This window comes from Oreochromis aureus, linkage group 2, assembly GCF_013358895.1.
Source record: "Oreochromis aureus strain Israel breed Guangdong linkage group 2, ZZ_aureus, whole genome shotgun sequence".
NCBI lineage: Eukaryota > Metazoa > Chordata > Actinopteri > Cichliformes > Cichlidae > Oreochromis > Oreochromis aureus.
In genome coordinates this window covers 7,685,912-7,707,771 of record NC_052943.1, presented here as the reverse complement: position 1 = coordinate 7,707,771, position 21,860 = coordinate 7,685,912, and the positions used below count along the sequence as shown (strand labels likewise).

At 42.2% G+C, this 21,860-nt stretch overlaps 1 protein-coding gene and 1 long non-coding RNA gene across 4 annotated transcripts in view; both read right to left on the bottom strand.

Moving 5' to 3' along the window:
• pdlim7 (PDZ and LIM domain 7) overlaps window positions 1–21,860 on the bottom strand; it is a 31,395-nt gene that overhangs the window by 5,092 nt on the left and 4,443 nt on the right. For 2 of the 3 annotated variants that reach the window (XM_031745147.2, XM_031745148.2), the window contains exons 3-6: window positions 15,621–15,772; window positions 11,713–11,740; window positions 10,723–10,919; window positions 107–159 (exon numbers count right to left, since the gene is read on the bottom strand). In XM_031745147.2, coding sequence (XP_031601007.1) covers window positions 107–159; window positions 10,723–10,919; window positions 11,713–11,740; window positions 15,621–15,772 — 430 coding nt within the window. Of the gene's footprint in view, window positions 1–106; window positions 160–8,529; window positions 8,547–10,722; window positions 10,920–11,712; window positions 11,741–15,620; window positions 15,773–21,860 lie in introns of all 3 variants that reach the window. The other variant, XM_039616599.1, reaches the window with a different exon arrangement.
• LOC120441449 lies at window positions 4,702–6,893 on the bottom strand. Its single transcript, XR_005614100.1, has 2 exons — window positions 6,312–6,893; window positions 4,702–5,416 (listed from the first exon to the last, which is right to left on the bottom strand). It is a non-coding gene; the product is annotated as an uncharacterized LOC120441449 (long non-coding RNA).

Here is a 21,860-nt window from a genome sequence, read left to right as displayed (position 1 = left end):
CGTTGTTGCTGCTGTATTGACACTTAAGACTTAGAATCTATTAGCGTAGCCTCTCCCAGAGGCTGCTGGGGCTCTTTTTAACACATCAGCAGGAGAAGAAACTCACCATCTGGTTTATTTGCTGCTTGGGCCTTGGCAGGTGAGGGAGTTGGCTCAAGGCTGTGGGGAGAAAATGACTAATTAGAAAAGGTAGGCACGCACACACACACACACACACACACACACACACACACACACACACACACACACACACACACACACACACACACACACACACACACACACACACACACACACACACACACACACACACACACACACACACACACACACACACACACACACACACACACACACACACACACACACACACACACACACACACACACACACACACACACACACACACACACACACACACACCCCTACCTCAGTAACTATAGTTACTTCTCAATGGATGCCATGTTTGGATATCTCCTGCCATGGCTGAGCTGTCACCATTATGCTGTGCCACGGATTACCTTGTGTGTGAATGACTCCAAGCATCATTATTAATATTAATTGGGATTAACAGGGTAGCGTGGTGCCCCCACCTGTTGTGGTCACACATTCTGATTCAGTGTATTAGATTTAACTGAAAGCAGCACAATAATTGAAATTTCTCCAGTACCAACGAGCAACAGTGAGCAGTTTCTATCATGACTCAAAAATCAATCAAGCCGAACATGATTTCAGCGTCATCGCCCTGCTGTTCAAGAGCCGCAGCCTCTCACGAGAGCATAAGAAACACGAACATCTCCTCTTACTGACGTCGCTGAAAGTTGGGCAAAAGTTAGACGACTGGAAACTCAGTCGCTTTCAGATTTGGGTGCGGAAGAGTTTCGCTTAGAGCTTGCATGTGCAGGAGTGCTGAAATAAAGCGTTTTCTACATTTCAAAGTTCTGTTACCCGCAGCAAGCGTCACTATATTCAGAAAAAGCTTCAAATCTTGACGGAAGACAGAAAAACAACTTCTGAGCCAAGACAGTGAGCTCTGGAGACTTTTATCTTGAGAAAAAGAACCGGGCGGGGATTGTAACAGCACCTTAGGCATCTATCGTGTTTACATCATCAACTGTGCCATCTAAAACACGCTAATGAAAGGAGATGAAATCCCCTTTCATTAGCGTAAAGAAAATTAAAGACTGAAATCAATTACCCTACACCAACCTCATCCCATAGTTGTGCCTTTATCAGGTTACGTCTGTATATGAAATAATGTTATTTATGTCCCCAAACATAAAGACACGAGGAAAAAAAAAAAAAAAAAAAAAAAAGTAGCTACAGAAGCAGAAGTTACAGCTGGGAGCAATCTAGCAAGAAAAAAAAGCATAAAAGCCGTCTGCTATTTCTGGAATAATAAAGAACATTAAATCCCTTTGCAATACCAAGAATCTGGCTTATAGGACTAGTGACAGTAAGGAAGCTAAATCTTTCTAAATTAAGGAACGCAAGACCTCCTACCATGAGATTTTTGCAAAGAACCCGCAGAAAGAAAAAAAAAAAAAAAAAAAAAAAAAAACTGTAAGAGGAAGTCAGAAGGCTGGATGAGCAGGATGTCTGGTGATGGAGTCAAACAAAGGACAGAGGCTGTTTCTGCCCGTGTGTGACTCACAGACCCTGGGTCAGCTGCCCTCCACTCCACACACACACTGACAAGCCTCACATCTGGGACCTCACCTAACAACTGACAAAACAAACTCCTATTCAACACCGCTGCCCCGGCTACAATCCCTTGCCAGGCTGCCCGTACGTGTTGAAAGGCCGATGGCTCGGCTGTCTCGCAACCATGAGGTTTCTTTCTTCTGTCTGCTCCACCTCACTATGATGAATGTTGCAGGTGCAAATTGCACTACACCTCTATGTCGGCTTCTTCCCACCTGGAGCAGCCTGGATCGTGTTATCCTTGACATTTTCCCTGCTTTCAAACCCCCTCCTCCTCCTCCTCCCTGCTCAGCAAGAGGCTTGATATGATGCAGGTGCACATTTTCTCTATCAGAGGCTGTGCAGACGGGATTTTTTATTTATTTATTTATTTAGCTTTTGACTGGAGCATCTCCTTACACTTTTCTTGTTCATCCTTTGCAGCTCTGATTTTAGATTCATCTGTACCGGTTTCTCCCCCCCCCCCTTTTGGGTATCCACTCCTGTGGGATGCATCAACCTGAGCAATGAGGAAAGCAGAGAACTTTGCTGGCAGCTCAGCATCCGGCAAAGGAAATAGCAGGTTTTGATTTTTCATGGAGCAACAAGCCCTTGACATGTGTCACCCCTCCACCCAGTGAGGAGGCAAAGGTGATGCAGCTCTGCAAGTAGTCGAATGTGACTAAAAACCATGTGCGACAGTGGTGGCACATGCCTAGAAGGGCTGAATGAGAAACCTCATTCCTATAGGCTCTTCAGATCTAAGCTTTGCACAAAGCTTTCTTCAGTATCTTCCTGCTTACTGTTATTTCTACAGCATGTAAAGTAATATTTTTCCACATTGATTTTTTTCCCCCTCTGCAATCCTCTCTTACAGTTGAAATTTCTCTACAAGTTGATGCTTGAGTTCGATTAACTTGTCTAACTTAGCACATTGGTCTGGATACATTCCTACTCGAGCTAGTTTTCCACAAATTTTTCTTAATCAGTCACTTAGTAATACCTCTAACTTCACTATAAATTAAAACATATTTGTCAGCCACTTCATTAGATACACCTGCTTCTCTTTAATCCAAATATCTAACCAGCCAATCACATAGAAGCACCGGAATGCATTTAGCCTCGTAGACATGGTCAAGATGACCTCGCTGAAGTTCAAACTAAGCATCGGAAATAGAAAGAAAAGCAATTTAAGTTTCTTTGAATTCATCATGGTCGTTTGTGATAGACAGCAAGGTCTGAGTATTTCAGATCTACCAGAATTTCCCACAAAACCATCTCAGAGGTTTACAGAAGATGGTCTGAAAGACAAAATATCCAGTAAGCAGCAGTTCTCTGCATCAAAAATGTCTTGTTGAAGGCAACAAGCAACTTAAACAGGCACTTTTACAAAGTATGCAGAAGAGCATCTCTGAATATACAACACATTGAACTTTGGAGCAGCAGAACACCTGTCAGCTAACACAGGAGTGGGACCAGGAAACAGCTAAGTGTCTGCATCTGCACGTGTCACCAAAAATTGGAAACAAAAGACCGGTAAAATGTTGCCTGGACTGATCAGTCTCTGACTATGCTGCGACATTCGGATGGTAGGTTCAGAACAACATGAAAACATGGATCCATCCAGTCTTGTATCAGTGCTTCAGCTGGGTGGTGGTGGTGATGAAACGGTGTGGAGGACATTTTCTTAGAGGCCTTTAGCACAGCCTACCTGATCATTGTTGCTGACCATGTCCTGTATGAACACACTGTATTCATCTTCTGATGGCTGCTTCCAGCAGGAAAGACACCATATCACCAAGTTCATATCGTCTCAAACTGCTTTCTCCTTGTACTCACACGGCCAGATCACCTGATCTCCAGGTCTCAATCCAACAGAGCACCTTCGAGGTGCGATGAAACGGGAGATTCACATCATAGATTTGCAGCCAAAAGAAAAATCTGCAGCAACTGTGTGATGCTGTCATGTCAGTATGGACCGAGATTTCCCAGGAATGTTTCCAGCACTTTGTTGAATCTCTAAGCACAAAGAATTAAGGATCTGAAGGAAAACACTGGGTCCAATCAGGTACCAGGAAGGCATTTCCAGTGAGTGTGCTACAAGCTCATTACATAAATCTGCTCTCCTCACTACTGGTGCATTTGTCAAACGAATTATTTGCCAAATTATTTAAAAAAAAACAAAAAAACAAAAAAAACACAACACACCACCACACACTGTCAGTATGTGCTAAATTTATCTTCGTCTTCCACCTGGGTCTGTGCGCCTCAGACCAATCAAGCTGTATTTGGATGTTTATGGACCAGCGTTGGTTAACCAACCATTTCCCCCTCATAAAGCAGCAGTTATAATGGTTCTCATACATAACATGAGATGAGATTTGTTTGGACAGCCCGAGAAACAAAGTATAAGCATGAATCAGATGTGTGAGAGTGAGCACAGCTAAAGCGTTTAAAGCCGTATCCTCAAGCTCCAAATCATCTCATCTGTGGACATTTTTAAAATGGGATTTATAGATGTCCTTCACTATGGATGTTATGGATTGTATACATCCAGAAACATTATTAAAAGAAATACTACTGATGAAAAGTCATTACCCACCAAACCTATTCGTTTTAGTCTGGTGTCAAAACCTATAGCACTTCAGGATTACATTTTTTTCGCATTTCAGGAAAATGCAAATAACTAGAGAGACTTTCCTCACCGTTCATCTCAGCACTTTATAAATGAGTAGGCACATTTGTTGGGTTTTTTTATGCCCGAATGCACAACAATTTTCTCTCAGGGGCAATAAAAGTAAACCTTGAACCTGGCTCTTTAAGACATCCCATTAATTCCAACCTGCATAAATACTGAATAAAGCCTCGCTTCTATATAATCACTTTTTGTCCAGCACACTGTAAGTAAAGCAATTGTGACTTAGCAGCAGGGGGAAAAAAGAAAACTGTTAGAGAGATATGCCCTTGTAAGCTTAAAATAAACAAGAAAAGAAACACAGAAGGACAGAGAACAAGAGGTGCTTTTTTTTCCAGATGTTTTATATTTTATATATTTTTGATGACAGCAGGAAAAAAAAAAGTACAGTTTTTTTTTCTTTAAATTGTGCGAGAAGCCTATTAGAAGAGGGGATCAAAACTGAGAACTCTAAAAGATGAAAACTCAATAAATGTAAACAGGCAGCAAAAGAGACAGACAGAGATCAAAAGGAGGGTCTGAACTTCACAATCAAAGAAGAAAGAACAGTGCTTCCCACCGCCGAGACCCCCCTCCCCACCTTTCCACCAGTTTACTCCGAGTAACGCAGTGTGAAATGGAAAATAGGGCTACAGACACAATGGTCCACAGTGTTGTCAACAATCATCAAGTCAGAATTTCAGAGGGAGATCTTACACTTAGGCTCAGTATGCAAGGTTCCACTTTAGGCTTTTGTCATCTAGGATACGTTTCTTATATTTTTGCTTTTCTTCGCTTCCCCAAATTTCTTTGTCAGTCCATCTGCATCTAAGGAGGTGAATTTGTCAACTGCCAGGAGACAGTCCACTATCTTCGTCGTCTTTATCACGTAGTCGTTGCAGTGTAGCTATCGCTAGCCGGCTCTGGCTGGGCTCTGCGTCCCAGGGCGTCTAGTATGTCGCTCAGGATTTAATATTGAGGGCGCGAGCAGACCTGTCGTGGTGCCAATCCCTCAGACGGGCATAGCGGGGACTCTGAATCTCAGTGAGGAACTTTTCCCTGACCGCAGGCAAAAACAGATATGAAAGAGAGATAGACAGGAGGGAAACAGATTGCAGGGGAGAGAATAAATGAGATGAGAGGGATGGAGCAGAAAAGGGAGTAAAGTGCACAAAGTGAAAAGTTGAGGGGAAAAAAAAAGCAGAGGGATGTAGTAGTAACATTTATGACATTTAGTACTCTTAAATATAACGATTAGAAAAGTATGGAAACAGAAGGAAACTGCTAATCTCCTAATTAAAATAAAAGGGGACTTTTGAGGAACATAGCATACTGCTGCTGCATGCACCAAGGTAATTGGACGATGGCTCCAGTTATGTAGAAATCAGAAATTAAAAATACTATCAAATCTTCCCATCTGCATTTTAGCAACAAAGCAAAAAAGCAGAAATGTTAATATGTTATGCTACTGAGCAGACTCAAAACAACAACAACAACAACAAAAAACACTATGAACAAAAACACACCACGCATGCTGATGTTCAAAGCAGCAAAGTTATGGTCGCTATATCTGTACAACACCACAATGGATCGTACAGTCAGGATGTGCAGACTTTTAGCTTTAAATCAACGAGTTTAACAGACACTGATCAGAAACCTTTTTAAAAATAAATAAATAAATTAGCGCTGTCAGCGTTAACCTCGTTAAAATGATGTTAATGCCATAACCGCATTCAAATCTCGAGTTAGCCCGGATCACCCGGTGAGTGGGGCTGGATGATGCTAACGCATTAACGAGCTAACCGCGCTAACGAGCTAACTGCGCTAACGGAGATTTGCCGCGTTAATGCGGTTGTGACGTTAACGTCATTTAGTGCTGACAGCACTAAAATAAATAGTGTCTCAGTACCATCCCTTTACAGGCCCCAAAGTATGTGTACAAATTGGGAAGTACCATTTTTAAGGCAGGATCTGGAAACCATAAACATCCCCGAATGCCACGTTTCCTCCTTTGAGATGCTTTTCTGAGCCTTTACTGCAGCTGCCTTCAGTCGCTGCAGCTTTGTGGGGTTTTCTACTTTTAGTTTTGTCTACAGTAAGAGAGCAGCATGTTTAGCTGAGGTCAGGTGACCTAACTTGGCCATTCATGAACAGTTATGCAGCATTTGACTGAATCTCAGCAGAAAACACAGCTCTGCGCACATAAAATGTATCCTGCTACTTTCTAATGAGTAAACTGATTTATAATGATGATCCCATGTCACTGTAAACATTACAAAAAGTGTAATTACTGAATGATCAGTGTAATAATTCTGTTAAACCAGTTTAAGTTGATCTTCAGGTCTACACTTAAATCAGATCCGTCTGGTTTTATTCATTGTGGTGGTACACAGAGGCAGAGCTGCACGATTTAAACTAATTACACTGACTGGACAGGTTTTTTGTTCCTTTTCTTTCTTCAAAGTAACTGCCAAGCTGAGGCTTCCACATATGCAAGTGTACAAACACAAACACGTGACCGGTCACATTAATGACACTCCGTTTACCTGGACCTCTTCATGTTTTCATCATCTGGGTCCTGCACTGAGAGATCCAGGAGAGACACACATCAGAATGCCTCACTAATACAAATGTTGACACACACCTCAGAATAAGTAATGATATGCCTTATATTTAGCTATGCAGTTTCTTCCTTTGTCAGACTGGTTACAGTCAGGGTAAAAAACATGAAAACCTGTCAGTGAAAACACCAGCCACCTCTCTTCAGCTGAAAAATGAAGAAACCCCTCATCCACCTTTTCTGTGTCACTCATTCTTGCTGTCACACTCAGTCCCAGAGATCAAATCACATCAACCGTTTAGTAACAGCCCCCCCATCCTACACCTTATCTTGACTAACAGAGAGGCCCACCCCTCAAACCCATTACTCTCTGCTGTAACAGTCCATCACTTCTGTCTTAGGCCCTGACTTACTGAAGTCGGTGCCTGTGAGCTGAGCCAGGATGCGGAAGGAACGAGACTGGGTGGTGCCAGTGCGGGGCTGCCAGTCCTCAGTGTCCTCAATCAGCCTCTTCTTGCTGCGGTCATTGGGAATAAAACAGGGGATGTTCTCCACCCTGAGGCCATGCCTGCCGCACACACACCCAACAGCAGCAGCAGGAGCAGGAGCACACAGCAGGTGTGGTTAACACAATCACATCCAGGGACTACCCACTCACACAAATGCACGGAGGAACGCTTAGTATCAGAGTCACGCAATAACAGCACTAATGGACACCCATTACTAAGATTTCTCATGGGGACACGGCAGAGGCTCATAAACGGAAGATACTCATAACTGTCATTAGAATCAGTGCAAGAAAAGCCACTTCACATAAAGCCAGGTACTGAAGTGAAGAGGAAAAAAAAGAAAGAAGCTAAAGGAGAGGCATTTATTTTTCATAAACAACTTAATCACTCAAATGAAATGCTTTTTAAGCTGCTCATTTTAAGCACAGCTGTAGGTCAACTGCAGCATGCGTTCGTAAACAAGCGAGAGAAATATCAAAAGACAGTCATTAATGAACTGCCATCCTCGCTCTGTGAACACAATCACTCTGTCTAACAAAAGGGCATCGGCATTTTCTCTCTTTTACATAAACAGCCTGGCCAGATTAGCCTACAAAGCCGACCACACAGCCAACATGCAGCAGCCCCTTACTTGGACTGTTGGTAGATATCATCATAGAAAGTCGCTTCACCCCTGTGGATTAGACCAAAGAGCATGTAAACACTAGGCTCGTGAAGTTACCATAGGAACGAGAAGATGGAAGGGGATATTTGATGATATTTCTTATTTTGCACAGACCGCAACGTAAATAAGAAATAGTTTAACTGTGAAGTAGAAGATAAACAGCAACTTCATTCTCCTTTTTGGGGTCTCTGAGTTTAAGACTAATTAAAAATGTGCACAATATTAGACTCGCATTCTTCTTTTAAACCACAAACAGGATAATTCTAAGTTATTCTAATACAATAGTTTTGTGAAGTCACACCCAGTAAAGACATGCAACCGAACTACTATCAGGCTGTGCACAGCTTTGTCATGAGACTAACTATGAATAGCAATTTATAAAAGTGTATATATACACACACTTGACTGCAAATGAAAACAAAAAAAGAAACATACTAACTTGTAATGAGCTTCCATCTGTGGAGTTAAAAAGAAGAAGAGAGTGAGAAAAAGGTTAGAGTTAAGAGTTAAGGGGGGGAGGAGAAACTGAGCACGTCAATACACGACAAAGGTTTCACACAACAGACGATCAAAAACATTGCAAAATACAGAAACCATGCGAGAGGTGTGTAGAGACATGCTGCTATTGTCAGCAGGCTCTGTGAGAGGAGGAAGAAGGACGGCATTGTTTGACTGTCAAATCATCCATTGTCACCCTGACCCAAAAGGACTCAGCAGACTGGCACAAAACATTTGCTTTTCTGCTCCTCTCATCCCCGTACACAAACGCCTCACAGAGTTACGTACACGGCTGTAGCCTTTTAGAAGAAAAATTAAACCTAATTTCTGTGCCATTGGGCTTCATTCAAGGGCAACAGGAGCACAAGAAGAATCTGCTCATCATAAATGCTACAGCAGTGACGTATTGCTGGTAACTCTGTCCAAACAACACAACGCTAAACCTGTTCTAACACGTCGGGCTTAGACAGCTTTTTGAATCCAACTATTAACTGTGGAGAATCAAAGAATCGATGACGTCCTCACCAGATTAACCTGATGGTTTTGATTACGCTCAACTCTTTCCAAACATGACAAGAGGAATTAGTGTTGCAGAGTAACAAGAAAAGTTGATTTTACAAAGAAGAAGAAAAGCAGAGCAGGAAAAGCTTGGAGTGGGAACCCAACAGAATGTATGAGGCTAAATACAGCAACAGACCACAGCTCACCAGCGGCTGGAGACCGAGCGCTGCCATGACCCAAATTAAAAGGAACCGGACCGGCCTATCCTTACAGATCATTTCATGCCAAACTTCCACTTTCCAGATCATTTAAAACACATTTCTTGCAGGAATACTTGGAAAAAAATATTAAAAACTCAGCAGGTTAAAGAAAAAAAAAAAAAAAGAAAAAAAAAAAAGCAATGAACATTTCAAGGTCGAAGGCTCACTTTTACAGCAAACTACATCAAATTGTTTCTGGGAATCTGCATCTCAGGCGGTACAGCAGATTATCCCGTAAATGCAGAGGCCGGCGTTCATTCCCCGGCTCCTCCACGTGCTGAAGTGTCCTTGAGCACGACTCGGTGACAGCTCGATCAGCATTAGCGTGTGAGATTTGTGCATCAGAATCATAATGTCAAGCGCCACACTGCATCTGTCAAACATTACATATTTCATTCTGCTAACTGTAGGTGCAAGAGACTAGTAATAATCACGCTCGATCAATAACCCATCTGCTGAAATGGAAAATCTGTTATAAGAAAGAAATGATTTTGCAAGAAATATTTCACATCTTCTTTTCAGATCCCACTATTAAAAACAACATCAGTGCTTTTCTCTCCCACACATTACACCGACTTGCAATCATTTCCTAAAGACTCACCTCCACTGCCGCTTACTCATTCTAATCTATACTCGAATCTAGCCTTAAACAAAGTCTTTGTATAAATCTTAAAGATTTAAATCATGATGTTTGTTTTTTTCCCGTCCTAAGGGGAGCGAAGACATAAAAAAGAAAGTGACTGAGTAAACAGATTAAGTTAAACACACAAAATGAGGATGATGGGAACAAAGATTAAACAATGCAGAAAAATAAAAAACTCGTGACAACATCTACAGTGTCCAAAGAACACAGAGTTTAACATGGCTGTAAAACTGTGACTGATTATTGGCACATATAACCAATTCCTGTTCAAATACTTCTCTGTCATCTTGATAGATTTCACTGCAGCTGTCTTTCATCCACAGCTGGAACTGCATATTTCAGCTAAACATTTCCTGCTATACAAACACCACCAGACTTAATCAGGACACAATCTACAACAGCAACTACTACTACTGCTGGTGTGTTTAGCATTAGCCTAAGTTTAGACAAATTATTGGCACAGTTAATAATTGGATTTCCACAGTGAGTCAGCGTGCATTTGCCCTGCTCTCTTTTCTCTAACGTACCCTAAAATAAAATGTAAAAAAATCTGTGACTTCACTTTGGCACCACACCGCAGCACTGATTGGACTAAATTCTTTAAATTCCTAAAGGCATTATTTTCTTTTTAAGTTTAAAACAAGAATAATGAGACGTCAGAAAAATGCCATTAAAACCACATTAGTCACGTTGCGGTTCCAATGGTAATAGCGTTTATTCATCCACCTACCCATTCTGTGGCTGAGGTGTACTGGCATGCCCCTGTGAGCGCGGGGTGTTGAGTTTAGGAGAGTAGGCCACAGGTTTAATAGCAGGTCCTGAGTTGGCACTAGCACCACCTGCTGCAAATGGCCTCGCCATCTTGTTAATGGTCGTGCTCGGGGCAAAGGAGTACTTTGGCGGAACAGAAGCTGTAGCAAGCGAGTCCTGTGAGGGTGTGGGAGAAGGAGACAATGCAGCACAGTGCACGACATGCAGTTAGACGTTTGTGACACGCACAGAGAACTCCATCTGCCGTCGCACAAGCCCAAGCTTTTCCAGCACAGTCCCAATATTTCATTATAGCAAAAAGATTACTCTGTACTGCGACGGCAGCTCTGTCAAAAGCCTCCGGGCTTTTCTCTACACATGGAAAAAAGTGCTTAAGAAGTGTGAACACAGAGATTTTATTTGTGTTGGCATTCGGCCAATTGCTGGCCAATGTAATCTGCTACTGCTGCTAAAATGAAAGTGCTCAAACTGTCGTCTATAACTGACGTGTCTCACTAATAGGATTTCCTCTTTGAGCATTGTGCATAGACTGCAGCAAAAAAATAAACAACTATTAAAATAGATCAGTGACTATGTGTTTGTGTCATGTGTCGGCTGCTTTTCTAAAAACCGTTCAGTTTGATCAGCTGGCCGGGCGACTCCACAGACTTAAAGCGTCAGTATTTATCTGGTATCAGGGACTGTGCGGGAAATTCCAAATGCATCAGCGACAACTCTCCAGCAAACTGCTAATTTAGCAACCTGCTGATGCTTGGCTAATGCAGAGTGCATGGACTCTGTGAGAGCTTGACAAGGCAGGTGATTCAGACGAAATTGAAGAACACAAAGTGACACGAAAAACTGTGAGTAACAATTAAGTTTGAATTTAACTGTCACCGCACACCATGCCAAACCATCCAGAGTGTCCACACTGAGGTGAGCTCGGTGAGTCAGATAAATGCAGGCTTACCTTCTGGTCTCCGCCCGCTTTGGAGGGTCTAAAGAGAAACAGGAAAAAAAAAATAAAACACGTCAGAAAAAATGTGCTCATTATTCATTATATTTCCACTAGTTTTACTTCACATTATCGTAAGAGGTAACTTGGATATATTTGTTTAATTTTCACAGTTTGTGTGCTGTATTTTGTTTTAAGGTTCACAAAGAAAAAAAAAGGATTTTCATTTTAATAAACTTATTAAGAGAGCCGAGAATACAGCAGGTCAATCAGTCCTGTTCAGGTCTTAAAGCTTCTCCCAGGATTAACATCCCTGCGGTGTCCCCCGCCCCCGACAGAGCACACGTTTATTAGAATATATCCTTACGCATTAAACATGGAGGCGGCCGGCTTTACACTTCTGTTTCCTCCTGAAATAATTGAACATAAATCACCACCACCCTTTGACCAGCGCTTACACGCTGCACAAAGCTCAAATAGGGTTAAGCCAGAATGAATCCACCCTGCAGTTACTCATTGTTTAAGGCTATAATCACCAACAAAAACAATGGGCCGCGCTTCCTGTGACACAGAAAATAATAACCGCTCATGCTGTTGCCTGTTCAGCCGCTAATAGAGCAGTGTTTAAAGACAGAATGACAACAGGGCTGAGCAGATAGACAGGGCAGCGAGGGGAAGGCATACTGACATGTCTGCTCATGTCACATTTCTGGAAGACAAATCGATGTGACACAATGCTTGAGCTCACCTTAGCTAGGCTGACAAGTTAATGAGACACATTTGAAATCTGGGACACGGGGAATTCGTGCCATGACCCTTCTGTTACCGCGTTTATTTTGGCACCGTGGACTAAAATGAACAAATATGGAGATGATTTCGTCGGTGTTTTTGGAAGAAATCAGTTTGCTTGTGCTGAAACTGAATACGCACGGTGTATGAGATCATTTCCCACCTCATTTCATGGGTCACTTATCTTAGCTGATGCACGTTTAGCTTTCAAGCTGATCTTAGATAAAGTTAGAAATAACAAAAAAACCTCCCATGATACTGCAATCAACTTTGCACACTTCACCAGCATTCTCCAAACACAAGCCTCCAGTCCAGCGGCCGGCTAAAATATGAGTCTAATGTGTCCCCGTGGATGCTGCGGGATGTTTTTCCTGTGAAGGTGAAACTCTACTGGACATATTTTTTGGAGGATTCCAGTCCCCATAAAAAGGCTCAGGATAAAGCTAAAACCTTTTCTATTAGACAAGATGATCATTGGTGTCGAACAAAATGAGACGCCAAACCAAACAATAGACCGTATCTCATCATTGCGCAGCTGTCCTCCTCTCTGGGCATAAAAAGAAACCGTGGATGGCAGCCAAGATACGAATAAATAAGACTGACAATAGCTCCTCTCTGAGAAGTGTTTCAGGAAAACAATATTTGCTTGTCTTACAATATAATAACAATCGGACGGGGTGAGATGAAGAGAGGAGACTGGGGAGTCATGGGAAGGGAGTCATCGGAAGAAGAATGTGAAATGTTTACAAAAGCCGGACTCCACAAGGAGACGAGAGACGGAGGAGGAAAAACCACAGAGTGCAAGAAAAGTAAACACGCTGACCTGTTACTGTTCTGTCGAAATATTACACCATTTCCTGCGAAGCCACATTTTTAATTAAATAGATATTTTTCAAATACAAAGCAAAGTTATATTTTGACATCCGTTTCACACAATATCCAGAGTGCAATACCACTTACATTCACGGGCCACTTTATTAGGTACACCTGTTCAACCGCTCCTTAATGCAAATATCTAATTAGCCAATCAGACGGCAACAACTTGGTACATTTGGGCATGTAGACATGGTCAAAACGACCTGTTGGAGTTAAAACAGAGCACCAAAATGGAGGAGAGAGGTGATTTAAGTGACTTTGAAAGCAGAAAGAGAAAATATCCAGTGTAGACATCGGGAATGTGCAGCCAAAAAAAAAAACTATTCCAGAAACCGTGTGATGGCATCACCTCAATATGGAGCAAAATCTGAGGAATGTGTCCAGCACCTTGTTGAACCATGAACTATTGTTCAAGGCATATCTAAAAGCAAAAGAGGGCCCAACCCAGTACGACCAAAGTATACCAAATAAAGTGCCAGGAGAACGTAAACTACACTATAACTTAATGAATGATAAGACTGATCTGATAACAAATCAACAGGATGTAGCAAGTCTTCTTATTCCTGGACTTTATACCCTGCTTTAATTGGTTGTCCAATTAAAGAAAGAGCTTAAAATGCTTAGAAATACAGGTTAATGTCCAGTAACACGCTGATCAAAAAAGGGAAACAAGAGTGGGAAAGCCAAGTACCCAAATCTATTATGTTGTACGAATGCAAGAAAACCCGGAATATTTGAAACAATATGCCGTAAACATATCTCCAAATCTCCCCGCTATTCATTCACGTAATGGCTCTGCCTTCTGAGCAGCCTGATAAATGACCTGTGGCTGCTCGGATTCAACTAAACGCACAAAGAAGATTTGTAAGAATTAAAGAGTCGAGTCTCTCGGTAGGAACAATAAAGCGAAGACGATAACACAGCCGTTTTCATCTTACTTATGAGGATCACAAAATCAAAATGAGTCCCATGACAGCAGCCGGCCCATCTTTGTTACTTAACAAGTCAATACCTTCTCATTTTCTGAAGGTTTTAGGTCCTTGAATGATTACGTTTGATCCTTCATTGGGAGGGATTTTTTCCCCCCCCACGCTCTCTTATAATTAAGCTCTTGATGAAACATTCTGGCTTCAACTCTACTGAGAGACTTTGTCAAGTATTTCTGGCAGGAAGTATGCGAGCAGGTATAAGTGCTGCCTATAGGAAGGTTACGCAGTGCTAATTAAAAATTACTGAAGCAAAATAAAAAGATTTTCCTGGCGCGCATTTGACAACAAAGTGTTGTAATCTGAAAAAAATAAAAGTTTCTCTAATTTCATTATGGAACTGAGGCAAGTATGGTGCCCAAGGTTCCTCTGAAGATGGTGTATTTGAACAGAACAAAGGCCGGTACATCCACCCGACAGCAGTTGCGAGCATATCTGCTGCAAAGTGCGGCGCACTCATCGCTGCTTTTCCTTCTTTATGATGTGAAGGACAGAATATTATTGTTAGAAGTAAGCCAGGACGGATTCAGACAGGCCGTACCTCTGCCAAATCCACGACATTCTCTGCTTTAATAAGTGAGAATGGCACACCTAGTATTACTATTAAAATACATGCAGTGAATAATTCATTTGTATCAAGTTTAATTTCAGACCGACAGGCACAAAGTTAGTCTTTTTAAACTGCCTGCAAGCAAAAGGCCATCATATTTTAAGAGGATGTTTCAAGGCTGAAGTCTCTTATGAATGAGGCTGGAAATGAGGCCGTTTATTTCAAAAAAAATAAAATAAAAAAGCTTTGAATTGAGCACCTGAATATGGCTTCCACACCACCAATTCTGTGAATCCAAGTGCAGCAGAAATGTCATAGCCATTTGAATTGAATACACATGTGCAAAAATATGCCAGAATTCAATGTTGCTGAAACGAAAGGAAGAAAAAAAAAAAAGTTTAAAATCCTTTATAAATGTGCCTGAAGGTCTTTTTTGTTCAATGCTAATGAAATCTTCTGAATTATTCTCCAGATATCCTGTTAACTCCTCATTAATAACACCTTTCTGCCAATAAATATTTACTTTGCTTTATTTGAGCCGTGCCCGAATCTAAAAACCAATTTAAAATCCGTCACGTCGGATCAAGTTTCACTCAAAGTATGTCGTCCTATCTTGTCCAAGTAAGGATGAAGTCGGGCATTTGTTTTGTGGGGATTTGTGCTTCTGTTTGAATGAGATAAGCGTATCATTTCGTTACATCACGCGATGTCGGACGGCTAACCTGCTGAGGGTGAGGGTGAGGGAGCCTGACGCTTCTCTGATCTTGTTTTGTGCCTCCACGTGGGTCATCTCCTCAGCGTTGGCGTCACTGATCGCCACCACCCAGTCTCCAACATCGATGCCAGCCTGAGCTGCCTTTCCGCCCGGCGTCAGCTGGAGGAAAAGAAAAGAATTCAGACAGGAGGTTAGACAGCTATGGTAATGTGAAGCGTACATGGTAACATCAAGGCAGACAGGACTGTTTCTGTCCATGTTCAGACAGCAGTACCTTGTGAATGCCTTGTGCTACCATGACACACCAAATATCCCTGTAAAGATCACCTTCTCTTTCTTCTGAAACCATTTGAATTTCCCATCTAGCACAAATGTTAATGGAGTTACAAAGAAGAAAAAAAACAACAACTGGCATTTAATACAGGGCAGCTTTTTCTCTGTAGGAAAAGCCCTCCTTCAGATTTTACAGCGGCCATCCAGTGGGCCACATTGGAGTCTTTGCTGGGCCTATTCTGGCCCCTATGCCTTATGTTTGACACCCCTGCTTTAGAGAGCATTTTAAGTTTGCTTTTAGAGATAACGTCAAAAAAAGCTTACTAAATCCCCCTTTAAAAACCGAGCTGTCTGACTTCCATGTTCAGCTCAGCCCCCCTTCACACATGTCAAAGTAAAATAACAACCTAAACATAAAAAGTCATTAATAGGCTGCTTTAGTATGCCACTTTCTAGCCTTAACTCTGAACGCTTTACGTCGTGAGCCACATTCGCCCATTCAGACACACACAGACGTAGACAGCGCTTTATGCATCTCACACACACTGACGCATTGGGGGCAATTTGGTGTTCAGCATCTTGCCCCAGGACATCTCAACAAGCAGCTCAGAAAAACCCAGGAATCCAACCTCCAACTTCGTGATTAGTGACAACCCCCTACACCTCCTGAGCCAAAACTGATTTAGCTGTGTTGCTCATTAAAACTCGATGATCCGCTCACGGAGTCTGCGCTTCTGGGTCCATTTCACCAGCAGAGACAGGCATTATGGGTCATCATGACGTTATCAGTCAGCAGCGTATGATTTACCGCAGACTGCCAGAGACACACTTGATAGCTGCAGACAAGGACCATGTGTTACCAATAGTCACATCATTTACTGGAAAGAACCATCTACCTTTTCCCACGCAGGCAGGTAAATCACTTGCTGACAGGAGAATGACATCATCCTCTTGGGCTGTCACACACAACGCGGGCATATTGAGTCAGAGTTTGAGTCAAGGACAGGGTCCTGTTACAACAGGAAAAACTTGAGAGTTTAGAGAGGCAGTAATGGTTTTCTACATGTGCGCACACGTGCACGACGCGTCCGCCAGCACCTCTACAGAAGAGAGATGACCCGTCGTGTTCAGTAAAGGCTTAGTCAGCTTTTCCAATGGAAAGACGTGTCATATTCTAAATAAATGAAGAACCAAGTGTTCAGCATTAGATAAGTGAGGGAGTGCCAAGATTTGTAACAAAGAAAAAAAAAAAAAAGAAGAGGCCCCACAAGGATTACTCTCTGATGTCATGTATCCCTGTAAATGTTAGCTCATCAAAAGCTCAGAGGAGTGGTGCAATCAATAGCTTTCTGGCATGTTCGGCTAAGCTGTCGCACTCGCCGCTTTGATTGCACGCTTTAAACATAAACAGCGATGTCGGTGGGGGTGGGGTGTAAATATGCATCATAAACAGATGACGGTTAAGGCTGAAAAACGACTGCGCCCCACAAAGACAACGCAAGTTAAAGCCAGTCTGGCATCAAAACACGGCAAAGCTAAAAATAGGAAGACACGCATTCCTAAGGGGCAATCCAAGTTACACTTATTTTACAGCCAAGTTCAAGCATCACTTTAATTGCCTTTGATTTTCACTCACTGGAAGCAATTAGAGGGGTTAAGAAAGATTTTTCTTAGTTTAGAAAGAACTTCAAAAGGCCTTTAACAGCTTACATTAGGGAAAAACAACTGTGACATGTGACGTGTTTGGAAAAAAGGGCCACATCCTGGCATAATGCCATGGAGGTTCACTACAGAGAGCTGCAGTCCTGCTTCCCTGCTACACTGCGTAGTAAAACTCCAGCATCTCGTCACTGTGCCAGAGCAAAACAATTATTTGATTACTGTTAAACAGCATGTCCTTTTAGTTTTTGGCCACAGAAAAGTTGGCAAAGCCACTTGGGAGCTGTATCTTTAATCTCCCTTAAATCAAAAGAGGTTTTAAAATGTTAACCAACACAGTAAATACCCATGAACCATAGAATATGGACAGAAAACCCCAGGAATTTTGGAAGCTTTTCACAACGAAGCTCCTAACAAGGGGTACATTAAGAAATTAAGCAAGCTCATGCAACGGAAAAGCCAGCAGCTTTCCCCAACCAACAACTGCAAAGCAATAAATGGCCATCTTCTTTAACCCTAGAACTCTAAGGTCAGGGATTTTTACCCACGCGATTACAGTCATGTGATTATCATGAAGCTCACTTAGTGGTAATTTCCAAGAGAATTCATATGATGGTCAGAGTTTAGAGTCTGTTGGCCATTTTCCCCTCCCAAATAGATTCATTTTTGTTTTGTTTTTATCTCCGACAATTGTCAGTGATGCAGGACGACTGTGCCTTGACTAGACGAGGCTCACGTGTCCCAGGAATGGGTGGACTGACTTCCCAGCTCCAGGATTTATTTATTCCGGAGTTTCTTCCATTAACAAGTCTATAATTTTTCTCTAATTAGAGCCTTTTTATAGTGTCGCCACATAATACATTTTTTCCATTTTATAGGAGGAAATAAAACAAGAGTACCTCAATTCACCATGCTGATGTGAAGAATGTTTTATCGGGTAAAATATATTACTGACTTTAGTGATAGTGTTACAAAACTGCACGCAGGTGTTCAAGGACAGCGGTCCCCAACCCCCGGACCATGGACCGGAGTCGTTTGGTACCGGGCCGCAAGAGTTGAGGCTTTATGATTTTCAGCGTTTTTATGGTTATTTTTTTTAATCGTTTTTAATCGTTGACTCGGTTTCCCTGGGTCTTTTCCCATGTGTTATGAATAAATCTTCCTTTTTTTGGTACCAGTACTGGTTTTATTTTGTTGTATTTATCCACGACACCTTAAAGGCCGGTCTGTGAAAATATGGTCGGTCATAAACCGGTCCGTGGTGCAATAAAGGTTGGGGATTGCTGTTCTAGGAGGTTTAAAAACTACACTAAGAACCAATGACATTGTTTGGGAGGGTCATGGTGCTTCTTCCAAACTGGTTTTGCTTTTAAAAAGAAGATGTAGATAAAGTTCTAAAGCCTGTGGACTGCATTAGGTGAATGTGTGTGTGACAGAGAGTTGGTTATTGATGGACACGGACACCTGTGCTCCTGGCTCAGGTTCAGAGCGCAGCTGCTCCCTTACTTGAGAGGGCAGCAGTTAAAGTTGCTGTGCTCAGACCTTCGGTTGGTGGGGGGCAGACAGAAACCCTACACCCACCTCGTTCACTTTGCAGCAGTTTGTCAATACAGTTAACGTCCGTAGAAAACATGTTCTTGTTCTTGAAACGCACTCAACTGTTCCCCACAACAGCCCGGGCGCGACACAAAGACGGCTGCATGACGTGGTCAGCTCTTATCGTATGCATTTATTTACACTCTACGTGCTACACGTGATTTTGTGCAAATGCGATGGGAGCTCACGTCATGCCAATGGCACGACGTTTCTGCAGCTTCAAGTATTCGGAACTGCGAGGCTAGCTGAAGAGTTTGTAGCCAGTTTCAAGGCTTTTTGGCAGAGCAGCAAAGCTGTTTTGGAATGCTATTGAATTTCAAAGCATTCGCCAGCCTCTCAAAATCCAGCTTCTTGAATTCAACTTTGAAGTTCTTTCCTTGGGTAACCTCACAGGTGATCCAGGGCCCCCACACTTGCTCTCAGCCTTTTTTTTTTTGGTTAAACTAATAATGCCCTCAAGTTTATCTGCAACTTCTGATATACTGACTGTGTAACTCTGCACCAGCTCACTTTTATTCTTTCCAGGGCTATTTGGGGGCCAAGAGACAGTCTGTCCTTACATCACTCACTCAAAAACACACACACACACAGAGCACAGCTGATGCCAAGCCATAAATATCACTCTGAGAAATGGAAACCCAAACCTGTAAGTATGTGGTCACCCCCCCGCACCCTACCCCCACCCGACATGACTGCAACTGAACACCTAGTACCAACTCACCTTAAAAACACTGCATCATAAGACATTTATTTATCCAACTAGGAGAAATGCCCCCTGCAGCCGATGTATCAGCAAGCTCTGAATTATTAAATCACCCCTCTAACAAGGCCTCTCTTCCTGGAGTTTGTGTGAGAGTGAGAAAGAAAGAGGAGTGTTTAAGAAGATACGAGTGATAAAGCAACAGATGGCCTACTAGTCAGACTGGGACACAGAAACCGGAATATAAGGGCCGATGACTCATCCAGCTGTGGTGGTGGATGGGTGTTGGTGGTGGAGAGACGGTCACAAATCTCTCTACTTGCTTATTGACATGACATCATTAGTAATTTCCTATGAACATCTGATTTCAGTGGTATGGCATGTGTTTGTCAAAAGAAACCAGATGGTGCTCAGAAGCCTCGGTTATGCTATCATAATGTTTCTGGAATCACACTGGCACGAGATCCGGGTCAGATATATGCACAAACTCCTGGGAAGAGTTGCGGGGCTGCACCAGAGCGCGTTGCACTCGACATGGAAAGTGACAAAACCGCATTACGACAACATCTTGCTTCCTATATTTCATGCCTTTCCTGTTGAAACAGGATACTGGCGTCAATATGTGGAGCGAGATACAAGTTGAGTCAAGAAGACGGCCTACTTCAAGGTCATCACAATCTTAAATTCAATAAGCAAACTGAATTTTGCACACTACCACCATGGCCAAAGAATTACATTATGCTAGTAAGTGAAGTTTGGCATTTTTCATCATAGACAAGCGCTTCCTTAAATACCAATATCCTCTGCAGCTTTAGGGGAATTCTTAGGAAACTTTAGTACGTCTGAGAAAATAATTCTGATGTTGTCACAGGGAGAGACTACATATTTATACTGGAAATTCTTCATTACAGTCTAGAGCTGTAAAGTATTAAAAAATGAACACACTACAAGGCAGGAAGGATGAAATAAAAGGAACCATCAAACAGCTTTATGGAAAATTTAGGACTCAGTCTTCTTACTTGGGAGTAAAGGTGGGGGTCTCTGAGCCTTTGGTGCTTCAACTGTCTCTTGTGAGTCCTTTAAGTTAATTGATATGAAATAAGAAATAGCTGTCCCTTTAATACCCACTTAAACTCAAGTAACGCTCAGTTCTGAACCAAAAAAGAAACCAAAGCCAAGCACCTAGTTGTAGAGAGGGCGAAGCAAAGTCCACTGGGCATGGCTGCAACTAGCATCATCTTGTCAGTTTTTATGGCTTATAATGACATGCTTTATAGATAATTCTTTAGCGGTATGGTGAAGGGTCACGCGAACTAATGATTTTACTAGCTAGAAATGTTTAAGCATCTATTATCACGAGGAAGAAAATTAGAACAGCTAGAAGAAAATCAGCTGTGTCCCAAGAGCTGAACATTGATTTAATCCTGAAAGAAATATGTGCAGGGCTTTTATTTTGCTCAATCAATGTGTACCTATTAATCCAAGGTGAAAAAGTTATTCTTCCTTTTCCCTTCACTGTGACTTAAAAGTAATGGCCATCATTCCTCTGATCTCACTGGGAAAGTATCCCTTTGAGACCGGAGGAGTCCATCACATGAATGAGAAAAGTGAGTGTGCAAGACGTATTAGACACAGAAAGGAGACAACAGGATTGTCTGTTGGCAGCAACAGGGTGGATATGAGAAAAATCCCTGGAATGCTGAGAAAGCATAGCCTTCCCCGCCTGCAGACAGAGGAAGGAAACAACCACATTTGTCTAGCATGGAAACCAATAAAACCGCGCGCCAAACACGGGGAAGTAGCAAGTCACAGAGCCGCAACTTTTCAAATCGATAATTGGAATATCCACGTGCAGTACAAGAAACAATATCACTATCTGCCACAGCACGATCAAGCTCAAGTGACCTAAATAACCATCAGCTTCAACAAATCCACTCCCAAACAATGGCAACTGTCATCTGGTGTTTACCCCCCAAAAAAACAAACAAAACACTTGGATCCTTCGGGAGTTGCAATCTC